This window comes from Meriones unguiculatus, chromosome 5 (assembly GCF_030254825.1).
Source record: "Meriones unguiculatus strain TT.TT164.6M chromosome 5, Bangor_MerUng_6.1, whole genome shotgun sequence".
NCBI classification, from domain to species: domain Eukaryota; kingdom Metazoa; phylum Chordata; class Mammalia; order Rodentia; family Muridae; genus Meriones; species Meriones unguiculatus.
This window is the reverse complement of record NC_083353.1, coordinates 49,486,996-49,509,469: the sequence shown is the minus strand read 5'-3', so window position 1 is coordinate 49,509,469 and position 22,474 is coordinate 49,486,996. Positions and strand designations below refer to the sequence as shown.

The 22,474-nt window shown below is 41.7% G+C and overlaps 1 protein-coding gene and 1 pseudogene across 1 annotated transcript; one reads left to right on the top strand and one right to left on the bottom strand.

Moving 5' to 3' along the window:
- Window positions 1–295: 295 nt before the first annotated feature.
- On the top strand, window positions 296–1,199 carry LOC132654056 (sperm motility kinase-like; annotated as a pseudogene).
- An 18,482-nt stretch (window positions 1,200–19,681) lies between these two features.
- On the bottom strand, window positions 19,682–20,626 carry LOC132654055 (vomeronasal type-1 receptor 54-like). Its single transcript, XM_060383338.1, has one exon. The coding sequence runs from the start codon at window positions 20,624–20,626 to the stop codon at window positions 19,682–19,684; it is 945 nt and encodes a 314-aa protein (XP_060239321.1).
- Between the last annotated feature and the right edge of the window lie 1,848 nt (window positions 20,627–22,474).

The window sequence follows — 22,474 nt, the reverse complement described above, 5'->3', positions numbered from 1 at the left end:
GTCCTTTCTTATCAGTGGCTCTTAGTTTCTAGAATCCTTTGGTTGGTTCTGCCAGTTTGCAGTTGATTCCTGTCAAACCAATCTGTCATATTTTGCTCTACACTGCTTTGGAACATACTTCATTCTTGTCTATCTAAGCATTTAAGTACCCAGTTAGGTGGTCTGAAATGTGTCTGACCTCTTCCTTCCTTCCTTTCCTAGTCTTTTGGATGTAGGAATTCATAGCTCTAAATACTCTCCTAGGCCTGATTTTAAGTCTGTCAACTTTCTCATTGAACTTTTTGGCTCTAGCCATATGAAGGAGGAGGGCCTGACTCTGAAGCAGGACATGGAGGCCTGCTCCTCTGTGGAGGACCCCTTCAACACCGACTATAGAATGATGAGGACTCTGGGACACGGACATTTTTCTGAAGTGAAACTCGCCTTCCATGTTCCCACTGTGACCTGTGTGGCTGTAAAACTCCTTAAAAATAAGAAGAAGTACAACTCGATTTTTAACAGTGAAATAAGCGTTATGAAATCCATGAACCACCCCAATATTATCAAACTTTTTCACGTGATCGAGACGGAAGAGATCACCTACCTGGTGATGGAGCATGCCTCAGAGGGAGAGCTGCTGTGGAGGATCCTGGAACGGGGGTCTCTACCGGAGTGCGAGGCTGAAAGGATATTTACTCAGGTGGTGCATGCAGTGAATTACTGTCATAACAATCAAGTTGTCCATAGAGATATAAAAGCCACCAACATCCTTATGGACTGCAGGGGGAATGCCAAGCTGATTGATTTTAGCCTCGCTGTGAAAGTAACTCCTGGGCAAAAGCTGCGGGGTTTCTGTGGCACTCTGCCCTATTGTGCCCCAGAACTCTTTGCACCCGGGGAATACGATGCTTACCCCATCGACATGTGGTGTTTAGGGATTCTCCTCTTTCTCATGGTGGCTGGGCACTTCCCTTTCCAAGCCAAATCTGTGGCAGGCATGAGGAACGAGGTCACCTCAGGCAACTTCACCATTCCTAAGCATGTTTCTATCGACATTTTCAATGTCATCTTGGAATTACTGATAATCAATCCCGGAAGAAGGCCCACCATCAAGGACATCATGAGGCGCCCCATGATCAGGGCCAGTGAGGCACGTTCACCACCTACTTCCACCCCTAGCCTCCCAGGCACCCTGAGCCCTAGCATTGTTGGGACCATGAGAGTCATGGGCTATAAGCCTGAAGTAATCATTGAATCCCTGAGAGACCAAAAATATGACGAGGTGATGGCAACTTATCTTATATTGCAACACCAGTCACCTGCGGGAGACTATGGCCACAACCAGGTGAATCCTGTGAAAACCAGGCAGCCAGGCACTGTCCTTCGCCTGACAGAGCCTTACACTTATCCTGGATCCCTAAGGAGAGCTGAACCTGTTCCCTATACCTTTACCTTGCCATCTAAGGGCCAGGAAAAAGAGGAGGAGCATTATTCCAGGAAACTTGCCAGATGCCATAGCATGCCTGCCACCCTATGCTGCCATCCAGACACACACCCTCTCCACCTGGGCTGTCCTATTGCTAAGTCCATCAAGGGCAGCATCCTGGAAATGAATGTTTATTTTTCACGGGTTGGATCACGTGACAGCCACACTGATAGTGACGATATATCTCTGGGTCTATACACCAACTCTTCTAGAACATCCCAGAATGAGGGTACAAGTGACTTAGAGAGCCACATGTCCTACAGTCACCAATCTGAATCCTGGAGTTTCCTGGAGGAAGAGGACAGCTCAAGCTCCTCCTCTGAGGATTTATCAGAGATGACGACAGTCATAGAGATAGAGTCTACTATAGTCGCAGAGGAAAAGACTCTAACACAGGAAGACATCGATGCTCAGGAAGCAATCATTTCCCTGAGAGTGAACATCATCAAGGAGGACACCATGCCTGAAGTGAGGGAGGAGGAAGAGACCGAGGAGGGAGAGACCCAGGAGAACAACATCACAGCTGGCCAGCCTCAGGACGCTGGCACAGCACGCCCTCAGGAAGAGACCGAGGATGACATCACACCTGGCCAGCCTCAGGACGCTGGCACAGCTCTCCCTCAGCAAGAGACCGAGGACGACATCACACCTGGCCAGCCTCAGGATGCTGGCACAGGTCTCCCTCAGGAAGAGACCAAGGATGACATCACACCTGGCCAGCCTCAGGACGCTGGCACATCTCTCCCTCAGCAAGAGACCGAGGACAATACCATACCTGGCCAGCCTCAGGATGCTGGCACAGCTCTCCCGCAGCAAGAGACCAAGGACGACATCAAACCTGGCCAACCTCAGGATGCTGGCACAGGTCTCCCTCAGCATGAGACTGAGGACGACATCACACCTGGCCAGCCTCAGGACACTGGCACAGCTTCCCCCCGCAACCGGCGTCAACGCTGGAAGCGGGTGAAGAAGACAATCATGAACAGCCTCAGACATCTGTGCTGCTGCTGCCTGCCACCTGCTAAGACAAAGGCCGCCTCATGTAAGAACATGACTCCAATGAAAAGGGTCCTTGGAGCCACCCTCAGCACCAGGTGAGTGCATTACTTCACTTCATTTTATTCACTTTTCCTTCTGTCCTTTGTAACTAATCTCTCCCTAGTGCTATAGTTTCCAGTCTGCCTGTCCTACCTGCCCCAAGATGGGTTCCCAGGTTGAGAATTGAGGCCTACAAGCAGCCTGATGGGAATTCTTTAGAAAGAGCCTCCTGCCATCCTTTTGCAAGTGCCCCGCACCCACACACATGCCAAACCCTTCACAGGTTACATTGCTTGAGTCCTCAGACCCAACTCAGAACAAAGCCTGAAAAACTCAGTCTTGGAGTGACTGCAGTGGTAGCTGTGCCCTCTCTTGACACCAATTCTGCCCTAGTTACTCACCTCTTGCATATCTATTCTTGTTCCTTCAAGGCGACCATTCACATTGGATCCCACACTCACCACCACATGCCACACTGTGAGGGTGTAATAGGTGTCCTGACAAGTCTAACTAGAGACTCTTGGAGGAGCAACCCACTGTGTCCCTGTGTCATGGCAGCCTCAAGCCCCTAATTCGTGTATGTACCAGCTGGACAGATCTTAAGGCTGCTTCCATTTCTTCAAGTCTCTGCCCTTTGCATATTCTTGCACAGTTAATCAGCCTTGCAACAGCCTTTGGGGAGAGTTCTGGTAAGCCTTATCTTTCCATCCTAGTATCACAGTGGTAAGACTTCATCTCTTGTGTTCTTTCTCCCTAGACTGTGGCAACAAGTATCACATCGTGAGACACACAGATGTCTGTGTGATTGACCATGTATGGTCCATCCATCCTGGCGCTTCCCGGAACTTGAATGTAGGACAAAGGTCCTTGAAGATAGCTTCTGTCTTCAACAGCATGTCCCCAATGTACTTCCACAACCGAAACACTCTTGAGCAACTCTAAGCCCATAGGATGGACATTTAATATGGCAGATGGATGTGTTTCATTCTGCACAATTTGGAAAACAAACGTATGTACACCATACCATAGGTGTATACCCAGGGTTTCAACGGGCAACTGCTTTAAGTGCTGAAAAGGCTGATTGTGTAAATTACACAGTTATTGGAAATAATGAAAATTTTGGGGATACCTTCACAAATTAAGACTGATAATGAACCTACATATATATGTAGTAAGATGAAGCAATTCTTTGCCTATTATACTATAAATCTTTATACTATAAATGATTTTATAAAACTTTATACTATAAATGATTTATAAAATCGTTATGCTATAAATGATTTATAAAACTTTATACTACAAATGATTTATAAAATCTTTATACTATAGTATAAATTGATGTTTATATAACTTATATTATTATAAAGATTTATAAATCATTTACACTACAGCATAAAGATCATTTAAATGATCTCTATATAATTTATACTATAAAGTTTTATAAATCATTTATACTATAGTATACAATAAATGGTAGTATAGTATAAATTATAGTATAGTTTAAGTGATTTATAAATCATTTATACTTTAGTATACTATAAAGGATAGTAAAGTATAAATGGTAGTACAGTATAAATGATACTATATATAGTATAAATGGTATAATTTATACTATACTATCCTTTATAATATACTATCATTTAAATGATAGTGTAGTACAAATGATACTATATATAGTATAAATGATAGTATAGTATAAATGATGCTATATATAGTATAAATGATATAATTTATACTTATACTATCCTTTATAATATACTATAGTATAAATGATTTACAAATCATTTATACTGTACTATAATTTATACTATACTATCATTTAGAGTATACTATAGTATAAATGATTTATAAATCTTTATAGTATAAATTATATAGAGATCATTTAAATGATCTTTATACTATAGTATGAATGATTTATGAATTTTTATAATATAAGTTATAAAAAGATCATTTTATACTATAGTATAAAGATTTTATAAATCATTCATAGTATAAAGTTTTATAAATCATTTATAGTATAAAGATTTATAGTATAATAGGCAAAGAATTGCTTCATCTTACTAGATATATATTTAGGATCATTATCAGTCTTAATTTGTGAAGGTATCCCCAAAATTTCCACTATTTCCAATAACTGTGTAATTACACAATAAGCCTTTTCAGCACTTAAAGCAGTTGCCCGTTGAAACCCTGGTTATACACCTATGGTACGGTGTACATACCTTTCTTTTCCAAATTCTGCAGAATGAAACACATCCATCTGCCATATTTCACTTTTTTCGTATCCCCAGGCTTACTTCCAGCACGCAGTCGAGTGTGGTTATACAGAGGACATGTGGGACATTTTTTATTATTTCCTTGCTTGATGCCCAAGTTATAGAAAAAAAAATTAACTTTTACTTTTAACATTGTGTCTTTCATGAAATGTTGAGGTGTTGTAATTGATCAGTTTCCTCATTTGCTTGTACCAATGGAGCTGGAAAGCCTGTATGAGACCGAATCCGCGTGATATGTAACGGAGGGTTTCTACTTTTGTTAAGCCTTTTGCAGTTGCATAAATAATAAAGTTAATTCTAAACCATCAGGAATAAAGTCAGCAGTATCTATATGCCAAACAACTCATTCTACATATTGAGAGCCAGCAATTATATTAAGATTCAGGGAAATCTACTAATACCATAAAGATTACATACAATTCTGATTTTTGAATCGATTTTTGAACTGAACTATATGGTCTTTTGATCACCTGGCCTTTTGTGTGTGTGTGCGTGTGTGTGTGTGTGTGTGTGTGTGTGTGTGTGTGTGGTGTAAGTCTTTAATCTCTCACTTGGGAGACAGAGAAAGGTGGCTGTCTGAGTTTGAGATCAGCCTGGTATACAGAGTAAACGACAGAACAGCCAGGGCTACACAGAGAAAGCCTGTCTTGAAAAACAAAAAAAAACAAAAAACAAAAAATGGTGACCATCAAAAAGCCACAGTTTTCCATCTGTAAAATGGGGACACAGTCATTGTAGGATTCTTAGCAAGAATGCAATCCTTAAGGCTCCAACAGCAACCATGGTTGCCAGCACCCTGGAGGGTTGCAAAGCCATTGCAAAGGCTTTGGGATCCATTTTCTCTCATCAGGAAAACCAAAGGAGTTCAATAGTCTTAGCCTATTGCTCCACAGCCACCACCCTCTGCCTTCGGCTGAACCAGTTTAATCCTGGGAGGTTTTCCCAACTAGTCTTAGGGCTGTGTTCACAAATCACACATCCAACAGTGTTCGGTCAGACTTAGCAGAGCATCCGGGTTTTTCTGCCCCTACCCTGAACTCCACAAACCCCAGAGCAAAATGACACTGGCAGTAGCTGAGCATGGGTTTTCCTCCCTGATTCTGCTGAGACTGTATTATAAGGATTTCACTGCTTATTCTAAAGAAAAAGTTAATTTTCCCTTTTTGCATCAAATATGGAAAGGAATTACCCACTCACTGAGCTTCACATATTTCACACATAAATGTCTCCTTACCCCCTCTACCACCAACTCCGTAGCCGTAAACTTGATTACTTCCATCCTTCTCCATCTATCACCTACACTATCTCCATCCCTCCACCAATTCCATCATCCCCACCACTTCTGATACTGCCATTGACCCCTCTGTTTTCAGCTCCCACATCTTCATGGCCTCCATCACCTTGACTACCTCCACCATCTGCATCAAGCCCATCACCCATACTGTCTCCATCACCTCAATAAAACCCACCAATTCTACCATATATACCCTCTCCATCATCCTAGCCAACTTTACCACCCACCATTTTGTCATCCCCACCATCTCTGTCCCTGACTACCATGTGGTCAGTCCCTACCACTGGTATCAAAACTTGACCAAATACCTCCATCTCCCTCTGGAAAAATACAGCCATCTCTATCCTGTATACATCTCCATCATTACCACTTTCCGTCACCTTGACCATTTCGTGCCTCAATTCTGCCACCTCCCCCACCTTTATTGCCTGCTCTACCTCTACTGCTTCACCACCACAGGCCCCTTCATCTCTTTTTTTTATATGTTGCCTACCCCCTCCTCACTTATTCTGCCACCCACACTGAGGACAAGTCACCCATCCTCACCACGACTTCTACAATTGTTCCTATCACCTGTGGCACTGCCACCACCGCCATGGTCTCTTCTTCTGTCTCACTGCTATGTCTTGATTCCCTTCTGGTATCATTTCTACCACCTCCATCTCCTCCACCATCGCCTCCATCACCAGCTGACCACTAGGCATGGCTCTGTCAAGCCTACCCAGAACTCTTAGTAACAAAATCCAGCCAGACATTTTCTTTGTTGTCTTTTTTCAAATCAATCATGAAAATGCCAAGTAACATATAATGGCAAACCCATCAGAATCACACCTGACTTCTCAAATGAGACTATGAAAGCCAGAAGGGCCTGGACAGATATCAATCAGGATCTAAAAGAGCACAGATGTCAGCCCAGGCTACTATAACCAGCAATACTCTCAATCCTCATAGACAGAGAAAACAAGATATTCAATGAAAAATACAACTTTCAACAATACCTACACACAAATCCAGCATTACAGAAGACACTAGAAGGAAAAATACAATTCAAGACACCTACCTATTTTCAAGAAAAGACAGGAAATAAGTAACCTCACTACAGTAAAACAAAAATCAACCAAGCACACAAACATATGACCACAGCCAACATCAACATCACAGGATCTAACAGCAACTGGTCATTAATTTCTCTCAACATCAATGGACTCAATTCTTCAATAATGAGACACTAACAGAATGGATGCGATAACAAGATTCATCAACCTGTTGCATACAAGAAAGACACCTAAGTCACAAAGATAGTCATTACCTAAGGGTAAAGGGCTGGAAGACTGCTTTCCAAGTAAATGGACCCAAGACGCAAGCAGGAGTAGCCATTCTAATATCTGATAAAATATACTTTCTTCCAAAATTAATCAAAAGAGATGGGGAAGGACACTTCATACTCATCAAGGGGAAATTCCACCAGGAATACATCACAATCCTGAATATCTATGCCCCTAATACAAGGGTACCCATATTTGTAAAAGATACATTGATAAAACTTAAACCACACATAGATCTCCACACATTAATAGTGGGAGACTTCAACACCCCACTCTCAACAAAGGATAGGTCAAGAAAACAGAAATGAAACAAAGAAACAATGTCTCTAACAGAGGTCATGAATCAAATGGACCTAACAGACACTTACAGAACCTTAAACCAAAACACAAAATATTTACCTTCTTCTCAGCACCTCATGGAACCTTCTCCAAAATAGACCATATAGTTGGTCACAAAGCAAGGCTCAACAGATACAAGAAGAGTGAAATAATCCCTTGTATCCTATCTGATCACCATGGAATAAAGCTGGACATCAACAACAACAGAAATAGCAAAAAGCCTATATACACGTGGAAACTGAACAACTTGATACTCAATGACAGCTGGGTCAGGGAAGAAACAAAGAAAGAAATTAAAGTCTTCCTAGAATTCAATGAAAATGAAGGCACAACATATCCACACTTATGCGACACAATGAAAGGAGTGCTGAGAGGAAATTCATAGGACTAAGTGCCTTCAAGAAGAAATTCAAGACAACTCATTCAAAGAACTTAATGTCTCACCTACAAATCATAGAAAAGGAAGAAGTAGACACACCAAAAAGGAGTAGACGGCTGGAAATAATCAAACTCAGGGCTGAAATCAATCAATTAGAAACAAATAAAACAATTCAAAGAATCAATGGAACCAAGAGCTGGTTCTTTGTGAAAATCAACAAGATCGACAAACCCTTAGCCAAGCTAACTAAAAGGCAGAGAGACACCATCCAAATCAATAAAATCAGAAATGAAAAGGAGAATATAACTATAGACACTGTGGAAATCCAAACAGTCATTAGGACTTATATACTTCAAAAGTGTATATGCCAAAAAATTTGAAAATCTAAATGTAATGGATAATTTTCTTGATCAATTCCAATTACCAAAGCTGAATCAAGACCAGGTAAATCAATTAATTAGTCCCATATATACCAAGGATATAGAAGCTGTCATTGAGAGTTTCTCATCCAAAAAAATGCCCAGGACCAGATGGTTTCAGCACAGAATTCTACCAGACCTTCAAAGAAGAGTTAACTCCAGTTCTCTTCAAACTGTTCCACAAAATAGAAACAGAAAGAACACTACCCAACTCATTCTATGAAGCCACAGTCTCCTTGGTACCTAAACCTCACAAAGACCCCCCCAAAAAGAGAGAATTTCAGGCCAATCTCCATTATGAACATTGATGCAAAAATACTCAACAAGATACTTGCAAACTGAATACAAGAACACATCAAAGATATCATCCACTATGACCAAGTAGGCTTCATCCCAGGTATGCAGGGGTGGTCCAATATACGGAAATCCATCAATGTGATAGACCAAAATACAAACTGAAAGAAAAAACTCATATAACCTCCTTAGATGCTTAAAAGTCATTTGACAAAATTCAACATCCATTCATATTTAAAGTATTGGAGAGAATCAGAAATACAAGGCACATATCTAAACATAGTAAAGGCAATATACAGCAAGCCTAGAGCCAACATCAAGCTAAACAGAGAGAAACTTAAAGCAATCCCACTGAAATCAGGGACAAGGCAAGGCTGCCCACTCTCTCCATATCTCTTTAACATAGTTTTAGAAGTCCTTGATAGAGCAATAAGACAGTTGAAGGAGATCAAGGGAATACAAATTGGAAAAGAAGAACTCAAAGTATCACTATTTGCAGATGATATGATAGTATACCTGAGTGACCCCCGAAATTCTACTAGGGAACTCCTATAGCTGATAAACCCCTTCAGCAAAGTGGCCATATACAAAATTAACTCAAAAAAAATCAGTAGCCCTCTTGTATACAAAAGACAAAAGGGCTGAGAAAGAAATTATGGAAACAACACCCTTCACATTAGCCACAAATGACATAAAGTACCTTGGTGTTACCCTAACCAAGCAAGTCAAAGATCTGTATGAAAAAAATTTCATGTCTCTGAAGAAAGAATTAGAAGAAGACATCAGAAAATGGAAAGATCTCCCATGCTCATGGCTTGGCAGGATTAACATAGTAAAAATGGCCATCTTAACAAAAGCCATCTACAGATTCAATGCAATTCCCATCAAATTACCAACACAATTCTTTACAGATCTTGAAAGAAAAATTCTCAACTTCATATGGAATAACAAGGAACGCAGAACTGCTAAAACAATCCTCAACAATAAAAGATCTTCTGGAGGTATCTCCATCCCTGATGTCAATCTGTACTATAGAGCAACAGTTAGAAAAACTGCATGATACTGGCATAGAAACACAATGGTGGATCAAGGGAACAAAACTGAAGACACAGAAATAATCCCAGGCACTTATGGACAACTGTTCTTTGACAAAGATGACAAAAGCATACAATGGAAAAAAGATAGCATCTTCAACAAATGGTGCTGGTTTAAGTGGATGTTTTCATGTAGAAAAATGCAATAGATTTATACTTGTCACCCAGCACAAAATTAAAGTCCAAGTGGATCAAAGACCTCAACATGAAATGAGACACATTAAATCGGTTAGAAGAAAAAGTGGGGAAGACCCTAGAAATCATTAATAGAGGAGACAATTTCCTGAACAGCACACCAACAACACGGGCTCTAAGAGCAACAATCAATAAATGGGACATCATGAAACTGAAAAGCTTTTGGAAAGCAAAGGACACTGTCATCAAAACAAAATGACTGCCTACAGATTGGGAAAGAATCTTCACCAACTCTTTTCCTGACAGATGGCTAATATCCAGTATATATAAAGAACTAAAGAAGCTGAAAAGCAACAAACCAAGTAATCCAATTAAAGAATGGGGAACAGAGCTAAACAGAATTCTCTGTAGAGGAATATTGAATGGCAGAGAAACTCTTATAGAAATGCTCAACCTCATTACCCATCAGGAGAATGCAAATCAAAATGACCCTGAGATTTCAAATTACATCTATCAGAATGGCCATGATTAAAAACTCAAGTGAAAACACATTCTGGAGGGGTTCAGAAGAAAGGCAAACCTCCTCCACTGTTGGTGGGAATGTAGACTTGTACACACACTCTGGAAATCCATCTGGTGCTTTATCAGACAAACAGAAATAGCGCTTCCTCAGATCCAGCCATAGCACTCCTAGGCATATATCCAAAAGAGGATCAAGTACACAATAAGAACATATGTTCAATCATGTTTTTAGCACCTTTATTTGTAACAGCCAGAAGCTGGAAACAACCCAGATGTCCCTCAACTGAAGAATGGATACTGAAATTGTGGTACATCTACACAATGGAATATTACTCAGCAATGAAAAATAAGGAAATTATGAAATTTGCAGTTAAATGGTGGGAAATGGAAAGGATCATCCTGAATTATCTGTCCCAGAAGCAGAAAGACACACAGGGTATATACTCATTTATATTGACATATAATATAGGATAAACCTACTAAAATCTGTACATATAAAGAAGCTAATCAGGAGGGAGGATTCTGACTAAAATGCTCAATCGCCATCCTAAAAGGCAAAGAGGATGGACATCAGAAGAAGAAGAAAACAGGAAACAAGTTAGGAGTCTGCCACAGAGGGCCTATGAAAGGCTCTGCCCTGCATACTATCAAAGCAGATGCTAAGACTTAAGGCTAACTGTTGGGCAGAGAGCATGGAATCTTATGAAAGAAGTGGAAAATAATAAGATCTGGAGAGGACAGGAGGTCCACAAGGAGAGCAACAGAACCAGAGAATTTGAACAGAGGTGTCTTTCCAGATACTCATACTCCAACCAAGTACCATGCAAGGAGATAAACTAGAACAACTGCACAGATGTAGCCCATGGCAGTTCAGTGTCCAAGTGGGTTCCATAGTAATCATTAGAGGGACTGTCTCTGACATGAACTGATTGGCCCGCTCTTTTATCACCTTCTCCTGAGCGGGAAGTAGCCTTACCAGGCCAGAGAAGATGACAATGCAGCCACTCCTGATGAGATCTGATAAACTAAGATCAGAAGGAAGGAGAGGAGGACCTCCCCTATCAGTGGATTTGAGAAGGTGCATGTATGAAGAAGGGGGTGAGAAGGTGGAATTAGGAGGGGAGGATAGTGGGGTACATGGGGGGATACAAAGTGAATAAAGTGTAATTAATAAAATTTTTTTAAAAAAGAGTGTGTACTAAGAGTGTGTCTGTATTTCAGCCAGATCGCACAGAACTAGGTCTTCGCATGTGATCTCCTGCCAGAGTAGCCAGGTTGCTAGATTAAAATTCCCCTTCAGCTGGGTGACTTTTATGTGTGATTTATACTGAGTTTCACAGTTTAACTTCATAATATACACTACCTAGAAAGTCATAGTGAAGAGTTTAAGTTAGCCTGGGTATAGTTAGCCTGAGAATAACTCCATTATAAAATAAAGAGCCATCTTGACTGGGAGCTGAATTCGGGTACCAGGAAATATCACAAAATGTGCACCTGGCAGAAAACAAAGTTAACTCTCCCAGCACCATCTCTAGGAAATATCATAGAATAAATACTTCATAGAAATTAGAGACAATCTCCCTGGCAATAATCAAGGGAAATTGGTTGATAATCTGGTGGGAAATTCTTCCCAATGTTTCAGATATAGATTAAAAGAATAGCCATTGTGATCATATGTCTTAGGCAATTGTTCCTCAGAGAGGCATATACCTTAGGTAATTGTGATTCAGAAAAGGTCACCTCACCCATCTAACTTTTACCTAATCCTGTAACATCAAGGCATATGCACCCCGTTTGCTGTCATAGAAACATGTGCTTCCCTGTTTGCTGTCATGAAAACTCCCTGATCACAGACTTTCCCTAAAAAACCTTGCTCACTCAGGGCTCCAGGTCCCACTTCTCTACTGGTGCATCAGTGAGTCTTGAGTTTGATTGCTCTCATAATAAAGCTCTCTTGCTATTGTATCGAGTTGTCTCGTGGGGGCTCTGAGGATCTCCTGAACCTGGCCTTACATTTGGGTTCTGGTCCAGGGTGCCTCAGGACCTCTAGGACTCCCGACCCAGAGAACTTAATCCCATGGGTAAATCTCTTTTGTGTTGTCTGCCTGCTTTAAGTGTTTGTTTCTGTTCATTGATCTGAAAAGCCTTGAGGTGTTGTACAGGTGGCCAAAAGTGGACAAGAGAGACCTGTTGAGGTCCAGGGCTGCAGGGGTCAAAAAGACATTTTTGGCCTTGTCAGTTTTTGCCTCCCTGGAAATCTTGGGATAGGGAAACCAGAGTGAGGATTGGTTTTCATAGAGTTTCTGGGACTTCTGTGGCAGAGAAGTACAGGAAATGCCAGGTTTTTGTTTTTACTTTGTTTCTGTGTTGGATTAATTTTCTTTTTCTTGGTGTTGTGGCAGGAGTTACTTTTGTATTTTTGTGATTAATTGCTTGTGGTCTTGCAGTTGCCTTTGAAGCCATAGCTCTTCTTGCTTTAGTGATTTTAGATATTAGCCCAGGTATAGGTTGTGTGTTGTTGCCTTTAGTTTGGTTTTTGTCTGGGATGGCTGGTTCTTTTTTGTGTATATGTGATTTACCATTTTTTGAAATTGCTCTCCTTACTTTTTTTGCGTTATCCTGAATTCTCTTGATGAAAAGACTGGCTGATGATATGGGACAGAATACTTCCAAACCCCTTGACTTGGTTCTGACACATTTTGGAGAAGTTGAGACTAGAATTCACGGTCTTTCAGTTGATGTGAGGAGAGGAAAAATCATGACATTTTGCAGCTCAGAATGGCCCACCTTTAATGTGGGCTGGCCACCAGAAGGAACTTTCCATCTTCCCACCATCCTTGCAGTGGAAAATGGTGTTTTTCAGCAAAAATGTGGGCACCCAGACCAATTGCCATATATTGTAGTATGGAAAGACCTAATGATTCATCCACCTCCATGGATTAAGCCCTTTCTGACCCCCACTAACAATCCTCCTTCCACAGACCCTACAAAACCAGAGGCCAATGCCTTGGCACCCTCACACCCCCTTTACTCTCTTTTTCAGGTTGAGACAACCATGGAAATAATTTTCCAACCCCTCCTCCTCCTACTCCTCAGCGAGCTCCAGCCCTTTATCCAGGTTCTGGATCAGCACCAAAAACCCAGAGCCCCTTGGCAGCCTCTCCCTTGGGGAACCAGATGACTGGAGAACTCAGAATCCAAGTTCTCTGACAATTCTAGGGATTTGATTGATCTCATTGAAACTGTTCTTTTCACCCAACAGCCCACCTGGGATGATTTCAGCAGCTTTTTAAAGTTTTGTCTGCCATAGAGGAGTGCGGACATATTATATCAGAAATGCACAAAAATGTCCCAGACACTACAGGAGTTGAAACCACAGATGAAGGCCATACTGATGATTACTTTCCCTACAAGAGGCTCTTAAAGTGTCCACAGCAGCTTCTCAGGTAAGAAAGTTGTAAGCCTCTATGATCATAAAATAGTATTCAACAGGGAGCAAGATGTTCCTCCCTTGAAATTAATGCTAAAGGGAGTAAAAATTAGTTTTATAGTTTTGTCTGTTTGTTTTAAATATATGTTTACTATGTTCTATGTATATTTTGATGTCTGATTATTGATTATTAAATATATTAAGACTTCATATAATTTTGGTCCTGTATTAAAAACAAGGTTAATAAAAATAATAATGTTTAAAACTAAATTTATATAAAATATTAAAACTGCACCTCCATGTGTTTGATTACAAGAACTTTTCTTACTGGCAGCCAACATCAAAATAATATACTTGGTATTGATTTTAAAAGTACTGAATTGTTTGCATTGATAAAATCTGGTTTTGACTTTTAAAATTATGGTTGTATTTTGTGACTTCATTTCTAAAAGGGTACCTTATTTTGATATTGCAAAAACGAGTTTTAAAAAGTTATGTTTCAGGTTATGAAATATTTTAAAGTTTATCAGGTATTATAGACAATGACAGTGGGCATTCTAACAGAGAACTTGAAACAATTTCTCAGTCCTTTGGGGGAAGACAAAAGACTTTGGCATTTATTTTGTTAGTTTTACCAAGTGAAACCAAGCCATATGATTTGATTAAGAATTACAATTAAGAAAATTGTAGGGGCGGCCAAGATGGCGGCGCTGGGAGGACTTTCATTCTGAACAGCAGCATAGCAGGATCGGCACAGTGACCTGCAAGCAGAACTCGCAGCCATATAAACATGTGATTGTGTTCCTCATATGAGAGGATACCCCAAGGTGGGGGGGGTTCAATCAGCTTTAACTCACCCGGGTAAACCACAGAAGAGACCCTGGTCCTGCCAGGAGCTTGGTCGCCAGCACAGAGCAAAACTACAGCATGATCTGGTCACTGTCCCAGACTGAACTGTGGGCCCACACATCACAGACTGGATTTTCCAGTTGAGAGATAACCCCACGGAGCAGGAAACAATTGGGAATGACCTTAGGTCACCCAGACATCCCCTGGAAAAGATTCAGGTTCCATGGGCTCCCTTGGAGCCAGCCAGAGCCAGAGTCAGGGACCCAGGCGCCTGCATAGAGCCCTGCCTGTGCACCTGATTCGCTGCCTCAGATAGAACTGTGGGCCCCAGGGCACCAGAGACTCAATTTCATCATTGGGTGCAAACCCACAGGGAGGGAAATGGCTGGACTGATCTCAGAGCACTCAGCTGATACCACCACCCTGAAAAGGTCTTGGGAAAATTACCCACTTTAGTTAGACACCCAGGCTCCCAAAGGCCAGAAAAGCAGAGCCACGGGCGGGCATCTGTGCTGGTGGGTTCTACTCGCCGCCACCCCAGACAGAATGGCAGTCCCCAAAGCAAAGCCTGGGTGTCCCTGGCAGGAGGAAATCCCCAGCCGGGGGGATCATCAGGTCTAACCCTCAGGACACCCAGCACCAAAAGACTTTCTGGATTTATGCAGGGTCTAGGCTCTAGCTTTCTACTGCAGGCAGGAGTGCTGTGCTCAGCCACCATTATTGAGTACCTCTAGGGCACTGGGGCACACAGATGCATCCTCAGACCTACAAAAGCCAGAGAGTCATTACAGCAGCCCTCAGATACTGTGCCAAGGATCAACCAGTTACAACTAGCTAGACTGACAAAACTGTGGGAAACCGTGGTCCTTCAAAAGAGCTGCACCCACAGTGTCCAGACCAGAGCAGTGCCTGCAGCCAACATCCCAGACAGGAACACAAAGCTTCTGGTCCAGACTGAGGCACCCAGCCTCCAGACCAAAGCGGCGCCCCCAGGCGCCAACTCAACCCAGGTGCACATTCTCCAGGCCCAGAGCAGAGCACTCAGCCTCTGGCCCAGAGACTTGCTGGGCGCCCCTCTTACTTTCCCAGACAGAACTGTGTGCCCCAGGATAACAGACTGAGTTTCCCTGTTGGGAGAAAACCCCACAGCTAGGGAATCAGCAGGTTCTTCAAGAGGACTATACCTGGAAAACTGTAACAATAGCAGCAGCTCACTAAATTTATAACGGGAAACCCAGCAGTGGGGCAGCTGTCTTGAGCACTTATATGGGTAAGAGGAGAGCCCCCCTGCCCAACAAAGACCTCAGCTACTACTCAGGGCTATATACCTGAAGTGAGCAGTGGCAATTCCTGAGAAACACTGGCCATACAGTGACCATAACCAAAAAGCAGAGGAGGACTCCTTCAGGAAAATCATCTTCAGGCCAAGGGGATTCTCCCTACATCAGGACTCCAGGAAGCACAGAAACTAACAGCCAACACCTAATACAGCCCAGTGGGTAGAGGTCAGCGTAAAAGCTCAACCAACAAAAGACAGAGCAATACGGCATCTCCAGAACCCAGCCATCCAGGGGCGAGCAGCCCTGGACAACCCAGCATAATAGAAAATCAAGAAGATGACCTTACATCTATGCTGATGAAGAGGATAATAGAGGAAACAAATAAAATACGAAAAGAATTATAGGAAGATAAAACCAAACAGATCATGGCTATCCATAAAGAAAGGGAGGAAGTTAAAGACAAGAAGATTATGGCCATCCATGAAGAAATATGGGAAGATACAGCCAAACAGTTTGCAGCCTTCAGAGAAGAAATAATTAAATCACTGAAAGAAGTAAAAGAAACAGAGTTGAAGGAACTAAAAGAAAAACAGGAAAATACAATCAGACAGGTGAAGGAAGTAAACAAAACAAATCAAGACCTGAAGATAGAACTGGAAAAATTAAAGAAAACACAAATGGAGGAAATAATGGAGAGGAAGAATTTAGGGAAGAAAACAGGAACTACAGAGGTAAGCATAAACAACAGACTACAAGAGATGGAAGAAAGAATCTCAGGTGTAGAAGATAAAATGGAACAAATCGATGTATCTGTCAAAGAAAATGTTAAATCCAAAAAATTCTTGACACAAACCGCCCAAGAAATCAAAGATAATATGAAAAGACAAAACCTAAGAATAATAGGAATAGAGGAAAAAGAAGACTGCCTTCTCCAAGGACCAGAAAATATTTTCAACAAAATCATGGAAGAAAATTTCCCCAAGTTAAAGGAGAAGCCAATAAGAATACATGAGGCCTACAGAACATCGAACAAATTTGACCAGAAAAGAAAATCCTTCCAAAAGGGAAGGATTGCAAGGGAAAAATAAAGAGTTTAAGTTAGCCTGGATATACTTAGCCTGAGTATAACTCCATTTTTGAAATAAAGAGCCATCTTAACCTGAAGCTTAATTTAGGTACCTGGAAATATCACAAAATGTGCATATGGCAGTAAATAAAGTTAACTCTCCTAGCAACAGCTTTCAGGAAATATCACAGAATAAATACTTCATAGAAAATAGAGACAATCTCCCTGGCAATAATCAATGAGAATTGGTTGAGAATCATGTGGGAAAATTCTCCCCATGTTTCACATATAGATTAAAAAAATAGCCATTGTGATCATAAGTCTTAGGCAATTGTGCCTAAGAGAAGCATATGCCTTAGGCAACTGTGATTCAGAGGTCACCTCAGCCCTCTAACTTTTACCTAATTCTGTAATGTCAAGGCATATGCCCCCCATTTGCTGTCATATAAACATGTGCCCCCCTGTTTGTTCTCATGGAAACCCCCTGATCACAGACTTTCCCTTTAAAAACCCTGCTCACTCAGGGCTCAAGTTTCCACTTCTCTACTGCTGCATCAGTGAGACTTGCTTCCGGAGTTTGAGTGTTCTCTTAATAAAGCTCTCTTGCTATTGCATTGTTTCGTCTCTGAGGTTCCCATGAACTTGGCATTACAATAGCACTGGAGCTGAGAGGAGGCTGAGAGCTTTTTCAAATTAAATTCTGTTGCTTTTGGGGAAGGTTATAATATAGCCCAGGCTGGCCTTACTTCACTGTAGCCAAGGCTGGCAGGCCTGAAGATTGCTCAAAGGCTGAACACAGGCTGGGATGCAACCTGGATCTCAAAGGTGTGAGGGTCCACCTGGGAATGAGAAACAACTGTGATTATTTGAATTGAAGCCATGCGCAGAGAGCTCTTGAAGGGCGGGGTGAACTGTTCTGAGAAGAAACCAGCTGTAAACTATCTACAACCATCTGTAAACTATAGAGCAGAGTGATCTGATTTTCAGGTATAAAAACCCTGTGCTATGCATGTTCAGGGTCTCCTGTCTTTGGAGGGGCGACCCTATCTCGATAGCAATAAAACCTCTTGCTTTGGCATCGAGCTGTGGTCTGTGAGAGTTCCTGGGAAGGGTGCCATCCTGAACTCCTGAGCAGTGACACTCCAGGTCTTACAGATGAACTCCTCTGCTTGCTCTGAGGACCTGAGATTAAGATGAGGACTATGGGGATTGGGAAAGGAGGAGGGAGGGACCCATGTGGGGGGGATACAAATTAAATAAAGTATAATGAAGAAAGAAGTTTTAAAAAGATGAGGACTATGAGAAAACCCTCTTTATTCAAGAAAATCTATCATGTTTTGAAACTTGAAAAATAATATTTTTACTTTTTTCATTTTTAAAATTCTGTTTTACTTTAGTTTTATTTATTTTCATTTTGTGTGCATGAATGCATGCCTGGTGCCTGCAGGATCAGAAACCATGAGATCCTCTTGAACTGGAGTTACTAACAGTTGTGAGCCTTCATCTAGAGGCTGGGAATTGAACTTTGGTCCTCTGCAAGGACAGCCAGTGTTTATAACTCCTGAACCATCTCTCCATCCCCATTGTTCACTTTATTATTTCAGGGAAAATATACTTCAGTGCTTGGTTAAGGTAACTGAACACATTGTTATTTTGGTAAAGCACACACAACACAAGAATTTCCCATCTTCAGCATACTGCTTGGCGTTGATTACATTTTTACAGTCTGCCTCCACCCAGCTAGTCGCCCATGGCCTTCCCTCCTGAGCTGAGGATGAGAGTCTGCTTTTGTTTCCACTCCTAGAAAGCTTCCAAGCTCTTCCTGCTCCCAGTAGTCCACACAGAATTCGTTCTGACTAGACTCTCATTGCAGTCAGTACAGTGGCTTCGTGCCAATCTGTGTGGGACCATGTGCAGAATCTCCTTCTCTTTTAAAGCTGGAGTAACACTCCAGTGCAGAGAAGCTGAACTCTGTTTATCCATCATCAGGACTGCGTTTTATACATAGATTCTATGTCTGTCTTTGTCTCTGTCTCTCTGTGTCTCTGTCTCTCACTCTGAGTGTGTGTTTGTGTGTGTATGTGTATGCTAAGTGATTTGAACATTTCTGGATACTTGATAATTATAATAATAACTATTTATAAACCTCATTTGGCAAAACAGAGATAGCTGCGGGATTTGAATAAATGAAGACTATGATAAGCTGTCACGTATTATAAATTGATGTGGATAATCCAGACCCTAACAAGACAGTCACTTTATGTCTCCCCAAAAGACACACTGGGAAGTACAAAAGACTTATGTATCTGGCATGTGGTTTGTCTTTTATGTGTAGCATCCACACATCTCATAAGAAATAGGTTTAACAACAGCAAAAAGACAAATCTGTAATTTCATTTAACCTGAAGCTCATGTAAACTACATTACAATTCATGGCTCTAATGCCAGAATACTGGCTTATCTTAAGGAATCTTACCTATACCTGAGTAATATGATGTTGACCATCCTTCCATACAATGGATCTAAAAATGTTACTTATGTGCTTTTCAGTACTGAGAACCAAATAACGGCTGACTGTGGCATAGCCATGGACTGTGAGAATATGGACACAAAACAAAATCAGATCATCATCTATACTTCTTAGGTAGGAGATGACGCTGTCCAAGGTGTACATCACCATAAAGAAACTCATGAGGCACAGGATGGTCCGTGTGGCTCTTTGTTCTGCAGATGGTCTGAGGGAAAGGCTGGCACTGTGGAGAAGCTGGGACTGGTTCTTATGTCTGCATAGGAAAATCACCATGTACCCACTGGAGAGGGTCATAAGACCTACAAAGATGACATCCCTGGAGGTCAACAATATAAAAAATGTGTGATGGACAGAGTAGCTCATGGGCACAACACAGCAAGATTGACTGAGGTATGTAAAACCAGATGAGGTCAGATTAGGCGTTACAGTTATGTACGTTATAAGGGGACTGCTAATGGATGAATAAAAGATACTCAGGAAAAGAAGGCAACCTAGCATGTGGTGTGGAGATTTACATTTGAATTTTGCTAGACGGGAACTTCTGAGACTGAGGGTGATGGCCTGGAGAATGCTGAGCAGGCTAGTGGCACAAAGAGAGAGGCTCCTAAAAGACCTGTACAAGAACATAACAAATTTGCATGTGGAGTCACTCCATTTCTTCCCTGGCATAAAAATGTCTGAAGCTACTAAACTCACGACTAGCAGCATCAGTATGTGGATTAGGGCCAAGAGACTGATGGGCAGATCAGTGAGTCTGGGCCTCTGCCCACGAATAAACATGAGGATGTGGAAGAGAAGAAGGAAGCTGTTGCCTGAGAGCCCAATCCCAGCTCCAGCATAAATGGTGTTTCTTACCTTGGTGTTACCTGACAGTTTGTTGATTTTGTTCATTTTAAGGCTGAAAGAAGCAGGTAGCCACTGTGAGGGGAGAACAGCAAGAAGATTCCTTATCACCAATCTAGCCTTGCTCATCAGCTGCAGACAATGGCAGCTCCACTCTCCTTAGAAAGATGTTTATTTCACAGCTCTGCCTTATACCCCTTAAGAGTGCCTTCATCTCAAAGTGCCCAGAAGGGATGCCCACTCTCTCCATTGTTCCGACTCTTATGTGCCCCATCCAGATAGAAGCTTTCTCCCACATTACAACTGTCATGTGTCAAGAAAATATTTCTTTTCCTACTGTTTCCTATTTGAGGTTTCCTGAGGCAAAAGGAATGTCTTACTTGTCTTTCATCTGCATCATGTTGATTGCCAGACACAGAGCAGCTCTGCAGGTTTTGGTGAAGTTCCATGAGGATTGCAAGAGAGTAGAAATAAGGTCCTCAGATGAAGCTGTGCCCTTGTCTTAAACAGGCCCAGAGTCATTTTATTCCAGTCTCTTTCTGCTCATTTACTACAGACCTAGTGCTCTTCATGTGATTCTGCAGGGAGCGTTAGGAGTGGAAACTCTGAATCCAGACTCCTTCACATCGTACCCACTCCTGCCATATCTTGTCTGTGACCCTGAGCAGTCTGGGGATGAGCTACAGCTTTAGAACATATGACATCTGTGTGCCTGTGTCAGGGAGATGTGTAAGAAGATGGAGTTTGCATACCAAGCATGGCGGTGTTCCCTGCACAGGGCGAACTCTTTGGAAGTGTAGGCTGCTGGCTTTATTCTCATGAAGGTTCCTTAAGTTTGTGACTTGGGATAGTTAATACAGTTTTAAAAACAACTGTTTGATTTCTCCCAGCCCCAAACAGAGAAGAGTAAGTATGAACGCAATAGACAACTGAAGCCATCCTTTCCAGAGCACCCTGGTAGCATTTTAGACCTTCTATGTGAATCTCACATTGTAACTGTATCTGAAATATGTGCTGACATCACAGCAGAACAAAAGCCTCCATGAGAAGTGTTCAGTTACCAGAAGCTGCCAGGAATGTGGTCTAAGTTTTGTCTCTTTCCACATTTGAAAGCAAAACAATAAGAACTATAGTTACAATAGATTGAGGGCCATTCCCAATATAAGGTTTTAATGAAAGAAGAATTATCCACCTCATCCTAAATGATGGGCTGCACATGTGTGTAGGATTTCATACCTCCTTGAAGAAGCAGTGATGCTTCTCAGACTCAGGTGGCCAAAGCCTCAGATGTCCACCAGAAGATTTGATGAATGGTCTTCTCGAAAATTCTTTCTCAAGCAATGCAAGTATTTAGTTTATTTCAAGTATCATAATCCTAAATTATGCAATAATATAAAAATGAAGTCATATAGTAAAGAAATAATTATGATTTGAATATGATGGGTGTAAGATGGTTTTATTTTATCTGTAATGTGAGATATGAGGGGAAAGCAAAAGTGCCTGAGTTACCAAACCTGATGCACCAGGTAAGTAAGTGCTCAGAGCAGGAGAAATGAGGGAGCCTCAGTGTTTAGAAGTGCTAGCCTCCAGTCATGATGAGTTACATTCTAGAAGAGAAGAACCAATTCCAAAGAGTGGTCCTCTGACCCCGAGATGTGTGCTGTGACATACACACCCTACCCCATCCCACAAAATACATAAGATGAAAAGTAAATTTAAAAAATCAGAGCTAAGGTGGATGGCCAGTTAAAGACTGTAAACATGGAGTACTTGGTGTGGAGAGAACCTGCTGCTTTGACAGAGGCCCCAGGTACAGATCTCACCTCTCCCTTGGCAGCTCTAACCATCTGTAACTCTAGGTCCAGGGGTTCCAAAAACTGCTGAGGTCCACAGGCA

What these genes read in the sequence shown, in the direction of transcription:
- LOC132654055 (XM_060383338.1), bottom strand. Translation starts at nt 20,626, where the DNA reads ATGAACAAAATCAACAAACTGTCAGGTAACACCAAGGTAAGAAACACC.